At 41.1% G+C, this 7,926-nt stretch overlaps 1 protein-coding gene across 1 annotated transcript; it reads left to right on the top strand.

Moving 5' to 3' along the window:
- Positions 1-5,618: 5,618 nt before the first annotated feature.
- On the top strand, positions 5,619-7,441 carry LOC310936885 (gonadotropin subunit beta-1-like; the record flags this gene model as incomplete). Its single annotated transcript, XM_083901043.1, has 2 exons — positions 5,619-5,777; positions 7,238-7,441. The coding sequence occupies 2 exons, from the start codon at positions 5,619-5,621 to the stop codon at positions 7,439-7,441; spliced, it is 363 nt and encodes a 120-aa protein (XP_083757169.1).
- Positions 7,442-7,926: the final 485 nt, after the last annotated feature.

Here is a 7,926-nt window from a genome sequence, read left to right as displayed (position 1 = left end):
TTATTTTTTTATTTGCAAAAACAAATAACACTGTCAAAAAACAGGGGTATATGCAGTGGGTATATGCCATATACCTGCGTATCACATAGACTACGCCACTGCTAACATCACATGACCACAGCTGCATTATAGACTGTTAAAAGCATGTACTCAGTGGATTATAATGTACTAATAAGTGATAAATATAAAGTGTTAGATGCTTGTAATGACTTGTCAGAAATATCTCCCATGTGTTTGGTTTGGTTGAGTTGGACCGATTATCTTACTAAATGTGCTAAAATATATATAAATGGAAAAAGAAAACAGAGAGCGGTGAGTAATCCTCAGTCGCCGATACACATAAACACACCTAGCGCCTACTTCCACACAGAAACCTCCAGCATAGTCACTAAACAAAAGTCCTGTCCTTGGCAGAACTGTGGAGGCGTTTGTTTAGATCTGATACGGGGGGAGTGTCTGTGGAAAGTTCTTATTCAAAGGCCAAGTGTGTTGTGCAAAGGCTCTTGTGTGGATGTAGAGACAAAACACAGCGGCTATGTTTGATATTTTGGAAGGATGAAGCAGCAGGTCTGACCAACTATCATACATTAAGCTTGTGCATGTGGAGTTGGTTTGAACAGAAGCTTAATCAGTCTACCTCTTCAACCCTATGATTCCTGGAGCAAGTATGATCCTCACATACAGATTTTTAAAGAGAACTAGTGCAGTGCCTGTAGGAAGTATGTATTCCTATAGTGGGAGCTGAAGAAGATATTTCACTTATGGTAATGCATGATAAGGAACGTAAAGGTTAACATAATACATAACACTGTGCAACCTCATTAGGCACAACGCAAATTTCAAAATTTTCGATTAGCATTAGCGTAGCTAGCTGTTTTGTGACTGTCAGCTACGGCTACACTAATGCTAATTGTAGCGTCGCTAACTTACCTCTGGAAACAGGTTCGCTAAGTTAGCCGCAAAGTAGCATGCTAATGAAAAAATAAATATGTGCTTGCGAATTGGTGAATGAACACCGACTTCGTTGTTTCAGTTTAACACCATGTTCTGTGGTAAACTGTGTGAAAATGTCTCACCCACCGTGAGGACAGCCTCTTCACTTCCACCTCCCCGCTCCAGACAGCGCAGCTGCTTCTGATGAGCCACTGCCTGCCTGGTGTAGCGTGATAAATCAGTGATAATTTTAATTCCTCCAAAAAAAAATTAAATCAAGAATGCACACCATCGGGCCATGCTCAACACATATCCAAAGTCTTAGGGCGATCTGACTAACGGTCAACTTTCAATTCCTGTACCAGCTCGAGTTCCAAGCATCCACTTTCTGGTCCAAGGTGAAATCACCGACATGTGGAATGTCATGGCTTACTGTATCTTTTTGTCATTTTGACCAATTTTCATTTTCTGCCAATTAATCATCTAAATGAATAGATTTCACTTTGGATTTTTAAAAACACACAAAATATCAAAAGCAGAGAAACTGAAAAGGTCTGCAGATATTTTTCCTCAGACCTATATACTGTATTATGCTCTGGGAAAGCTCAGGGCCTCAGTGAATGTTTTTTGCTCACAATGATCTCATGGAGTGAGTGTGTTTCTGTCAGTGACTGTGATCACGATCGCAAACAGTAGCAGGTGGAGCAGCAGAGGAGGCACGGCTTCAGTGAGAGGGGGAGTAAAGTGGGACTGAGTGGGTTTGTAAAGGCTGTTCTGTCCTGGTAGAGCAGTGTTAATGTGACGCTGATAAAAAGCAAAAAGGCTTTTTTTTACACAGCCCAAAACCAATGACCCATGACTCAAATTTGAGATGTCAGCCCTGCGCTGTTATTTGTGGATTCATATAAAGCTCGTATTAGCTTTTGCGCCTAAAGGTGTGTTTTATAGCAGTGCTAAGAGTTACGAACCAGAAAATCATTCCGGGTACTAAAACTATCACATCATCGATCATTTCCAAATTGATTCCCTGCAGTGAACATTAATGTGACATCACAGGGGAGGCCCTGTATTGTTATGTCTGCATATGGGAAAGATAGTTATTTCAGTGCTTCTTTTCATATTGTTTTTCTTTAAGTTTGTTTTGGAAAAGAGAACATATTGGGTGTGAACTTTGAGGGATGGGGGGTCTGCAGTTGGATGGAGAACTTTGAGCTGCATGGGACGAACTGTCCAGGGTGTACCCCGCCTATCGTCCTATGTCCGCTGAGATAGGCCCAGCACCCCCACAACCCTCAGTGGTAGATAATGGCTGGCTGGATGGATGGAAGAACTGGTAGTAGTAGAACATTGAACTGTGACGAAGAAGAAGGAGAAGAGGAGGAGACTGAGAAGATGAGAGGGCGAGAACTTCGAGCTGTGATTCTGGACTCCAAACTGTGGTGGGCAGTGTTGCACATCTAGTTTACAACCTATACTGAAACTTAATGGAAGAAGGACAAGAAACTTTTTTTTTTTTAACACCACAATATTAACATGAACTTGAAAGTGACACCTGCTCCTTTTGAATTCCGGCCTCGTGTTAATGTGATTAGCATATCAACACAGCACAGGCAACGATGCAATGCTTTCACCTGCATACATAATGAATCAGTTTAAGAGGAACTACCAGCTATAATAAATATTACTCAGAAAATGACTAATGATGTGTTCCACTCTGAATACAAAATTAATCAACTATGGCTGGCATTCATTAGGGACACAATGCAACAACAACAATGATGCATTTCACCTGAGAATTCCACAAGGAAATCTTTAAGTCCTTGCAGTGTTGTTTGGCAGATATGACAGTTCAGCACAGTGCTGGAGAACCTGAGTCCCCCCCCAGTGGCTGCAAGGTCAGACAGAGCAGCAGTTGGATGAACTGTGGATCCTGCCCAAGAGGTTTTATTCCCCTGTCACTGCAGACTGTCCAGCTTGTGGTGCAGCGCTAACATTTAACCAATACAACAGAAAAGCAGCTTTAGATGCAGTTTCAGCTAAAAGCAAAAACAAAAAGGGGGGCGGGGGGTGTGCTGTATTTCAAACTGTTGTGTATATTGTGAATGGAAACAAATGCCATTCAAACCAATTGCCAAATGAGTTGTTCCCCAGTATAGTGATGTTTAGATCTCGTGTTGCCCAGCAACATGAAAGCAACACTGTGCTAGTAAAGTAAGACAGCTGCAAACAGTTTGGAATGTGATTACAAACATAAGGAAGTGCCCACATACAGTTTCAGAAGTGAACTCTACTGCTCATTTATGTATGCATGCTTCTGTATATATACTAGCACTCACTCTGTTGTGCAAATCCTCTGCTGCTGGTGAAGAATGAAATAGAGAACTTCTGCCTGCCGACAAGGTTTTATTTTCTTTGCAAGGAAAAGGTCAATCTTCACAGGAGTGATCCTAGCTGGAGAAAGACCCAGAGCATAGTGGGCCCTCCACATTTATGCCTGAGCAACTCCCCTTTCACATTCCTCCAATAGACAAGGGAGTCTGCCTTTCCAGGCGGTGTTTTCACACCTCTTTGTCTACTGTAGGTATTGGGGAACCGACTCCTGTGGATGTTGTAGAAAGGTGCTAGGTCAGTCTAGACATCCTAATTACACAATATACATAGTTAGCATTTGGAAAAGTGATCATTTGAACGCTGTAGCAGGCACTTTGCCGTCATATATAACATGTATCCACTGGACAGATAAATCCTCTGAGGCTGGAACTTTTCGCAGACTTCCAGTTTTCCGGATACCGTTGCCCTCACCAGCACTCTTACATGTTTAACGAACAAAGCGGAGCTCTGCAAGACAACAAATCCAGGTCACGTCAACATTGCATGTTTTATCTCCTGTACTTAGACTGAGGTGGACCACAAAAACATGAGTAACTCATCTTTTTTCACACTTTGCCGAATGATAGGGCTTCCAGAGTCCCAAATATAAGAATTTAAATGATTGATTTTGCATAATAATTGAGATTTTAGAAATGTCCTTGCTAAATGTTAGATATTAACGTATGTTTTCAGGATTTTTAAGTCTTTTTAACTGATGTACAGTTTGATTCTTGTGTCGGACACCCTGCTCACGATTCTTCCAGTGATGCCAATCAGTCGCAGTCTGTTGACAACACATTATAGCATTGGCTCAGCTCGCTTGGAACCTCACCAGACAAGGTGCTAAAATAAGTACCAGGTTCAATCTCTAATGGGGAAAAGAACGAGTACAATAAACCCTTGTAAATTGACCTTTAGATAATCCTTCAATGATTAAAACTAAGAACAGAGTAAATTGAATATCACCTAAAAACAGGGGGAAACATCCTGATTGATTTTCCTACAGATTTATTCAGAGCTTGAAATGGAGCAAAGCAAGTTAGTTAATGCTAATGCCAGTGTTTTCCACCTGACTGCGGGGGCAGGTTCATGTTCATATTTGTGTGGGCCACCTAAGCCTTTAACTCCTGTAATCTAAACAAGATTTCTCAAGATACCAACTTGCTCCTCCGCATATGTGTAGGAGGAAAGGCCTTGGCCCCATGGGCAATCCCTGAACCGCTGACTCGAGAAGAGATGAGGAATCACTTCTGAGTCTCAACAGGTAGGGGGGAAAAAAAATTCACCTGACCAAGGCTGAACAGATTAAAGGGATTTCTGAGCAGCACTATTTAAATAACAGAGAGAACAGTCATGGGCTGAACACTGCTACAGATGTTCAGAGAGTGAAAGAAGGAGCAAGATTTGCACCTGAGATTCAGCTGAGCTTCAAAGGTATGTCTGCTGTTGTGTGAACTGATGAAAATGCAGGAATGGTTTAGCGTTTAATTATGCAACTAAGAGCAATTATTTCAGTGTCATTTTTACTGGATGAGCTGTCACTGCAGCAAACACAGCATGATGAAAAACAACTTTTGGTGACATTTAAATGACCTCAGCTCAGCATTACTGATTCTGGAAATGTTTTGTCTCAGGCATTCTTTGTTACTCTCTTCTCACGTCTCTCACAGAGTTATCGCTTGTTCCCCAAACAAACATCATGCAAGGACAGACAGAGGTTTAAGGTGCAGAGTGGGACTCCGAAAGAACATATTCCTGTGGCATCCATGCAGATATAGTTTTTATTGGGGCATAAATCTGTGATTTCTACAACTAGAATCTGCTTATTTCTCAAAAACAACAAGATCCTCAGAATTAAGATGAGGTTTTAAGGGGTTATTCGCTTGACCTTAACACTCGTTTTGTCTTTTAATATAGCTGTATGAGGGAATTTGATCACATTTCAGTGTATTGATTACACTTAATTTTTGTATACTTTTAGCCTTCTTTGTATTCACCCCTTTTGTGTTGCAGAGGATGCAAAAGATAAATAATATAAATCCCTCTGTTCACTGAAATGATTTACTTAAACTGTATTTTTGTAATTCATCTTTCAGCAAAACTGATGGACTTGCATAAATAAAATTGGCATTGACATTTTTTTTTGCTAACTTATCTTCATGTATTACAGATTAGATTCTATGATACAGATCACAGATCCTCTGTTTATCTCCTGTTTATCTCTAACCACTGTGGCCTTACTCAAAGCAACAGTGCATCTAATGTGAAGCCTGATTCCCTCTTGTGACAGGCGCCTGTACTGCAACCAGCAGAGGATGCAGCTGGTTGTCATGGCAGCAATGCTGGCAATGGCGGGGGCGGGGCAGGGCTGCAGCTCCAATTGTCGTCTAACCAAAGTCAGCATCCCCGTGCATAGCTGTGGCACCACCGAGTATGTCAACACCACGATGTGTGCAGGACAGTGCTACCATGAGGTAACCGATGGTTCTGCTCCAGAGCTCGTTCATAATGTCAAGTCTGTGCATTTTAAATGTGTATGCATGCATGTCACTGCATCTGAATTGAGAACTGCTATTGATTACGTTATAATCAAGTTTAATTTAAGTTGCACACTACAAACAAGGTGAGACGGCAGGTTATGAGCAGTAGAACGTCTCCATTCCACTTCTCTTCTTCACTTCATTTACCATCTTCATATACTAGAAAGGATAAGGTTATGCTTTGTTTGCATGATGTAAACTTTTGCTTCAAAACACAACATGTACACTCTGGGTAGTTTATTCTGGACTCTTAAGTACATATAAAAGACTTATTCTGAGGCAAACACCATATAAAAACAATTATACACTAACCCAGTCAGGACAAGGGCCTTTCTGCATGGAGTTGTTCTCCCTGTGTGTGGGTTTCCTCCGGGTTCTCCAGTTTCCTCCCACAGTCCAAAAACATGCAGATTTGGGGATTAGGCAAATGGGACACTCTAAATCAGGGCTCTGAAACTCAATAACAGATGGGGCCGAAATCAAAAACGGTGTCCAAGTCGAGGGCCAGATGAGATCAAAAAAACAAAAACTTCCAAAGAAATTATTTTCCATCGTCCTTTTCCCTCTGTCTTGCCAGATTCCCTTTGCTGTACTTCAGTAGAACATCACATAGATGTATAAAGCTAAAAGAGAGGAAGCCAAATGAGGGGCAAACTAGCCCCCTTATAACCCCCTCTGGTTCCAGCTCTGTGTTTTCAAAGTCCACATTTAATGATACTAATCAGTAAATCAATGGGGGAAAAAGCAGGAAAGACATAACATTTATCTATGAGTACTAACCCACTGACGGTAGTATATTCAATTTCTTTTAATAAACTCCTAAATGTTGCACACTGAGCCTTTGGGACTTCAAACTGGTGCTATAATTGTTAAGGAGGGCTTAAGGTGAAAGTGATTCTGCTCACTATAAACTGTCACTACATAAGTGTTGTTTTTTCCCCCCAAAAAAGCTTCCTGTGAGTGATGTGGCAAACTAACACTTGTGTTTATGTGATGTTAATAAGAAGCTTATGCAGTCTGAGGTATAGATAGACAGATTTTCCCCTCTGTTTGCACCTCCACATGTCCACTGCAGCACAGCAGAGAAACACTGACCTTGGAAACACAAAGAAGAGGGGAGACCTGCACAAAAAAAGACTTTGGGCAATACCCACTTCATTAACTCAGACTGCAGAGTGCCCTTGCTGCATGCAGCACGAACCCTGCAAAATGTGCTTTTTGAAAAAAAAAAAAAAAAAATCCTAATCACACATTATAACTATTATATTTATAGTTAATGTATTAAAAGGAACTGCTGAGTCTCTATGTTTTATAATGGCATTGTATTGCATTACCTTACATGTACGTTATCTACATTTATTGTGTTGTACTGTGTGTGTTTGTGTGAGTAACAGGAGCCAAACTACCTCCGTGAACATGACATGGACACACAGATGATCTGTAACGGGGACTGGTACTATGAAGTGAAACACATTAATGGATGTCCACAGGCAGTGACCTACCCTGTGGCCAGAAACTGCCACTGCACTTCATGTAACCCAGACAACACTCACTGTAGTGGCTTTCATGGAGACATGGCCAGCTGTCTGTCCTTGTAAAAAACACAGTGTACGTTCTTATATGTCCCTGTTTCTCTTGACATGGGACTGAAATAAACAAGCTTTGCTGCTAAAGTTTTTAGATATTGTGCTTTTTTCATAAGTTTTATTATCTTTAAATTTGGGGACGGCAACAACAACAACAACAACAACACAGCTGAGTTTAATCCAAACCATCAGTCATTTAGAAGGATTAGCACTCTCACTCTGTTCTGCAAGTGACACCTCCAGCAAATTGTCAACACGGCGCAAATCTGATAAGTTTGTGCAGACAAACATGTCTAGACGTAGGCTGACAGTGAGACAACAGAGTGACGGAGTGTATTCACAGAGATTACAAGTCAATTTTTGCTCCCGACTAAGATTACGGCCCTCAAAAATACAATAAACGTGAGATGTGAGTTTTCATGCAGGAGTGCAGGTTGCTGCTTTTTTGACATATGAAAAGGAAAATGCAGTTTGCCGTAAAACCTCCACTGAATATA

This window comes from Microchirus variegatus, assembly GCF_963457635.1.
Source record: "Microchirus variegatus genome assembly, chromosome: 14".
Taxonomy (NCBI): Eukaryota; Metazoa; Chordata; class Actinopteri; order Pleuronectiformes; family Soleidae; genus Microchirus; species Microchirus variegatus.
The sequence above is the reverse complement of the archived record's forward strand: the minus strand, read 5'-3'. Positions and strand labels throughout refer to the sequence as shown.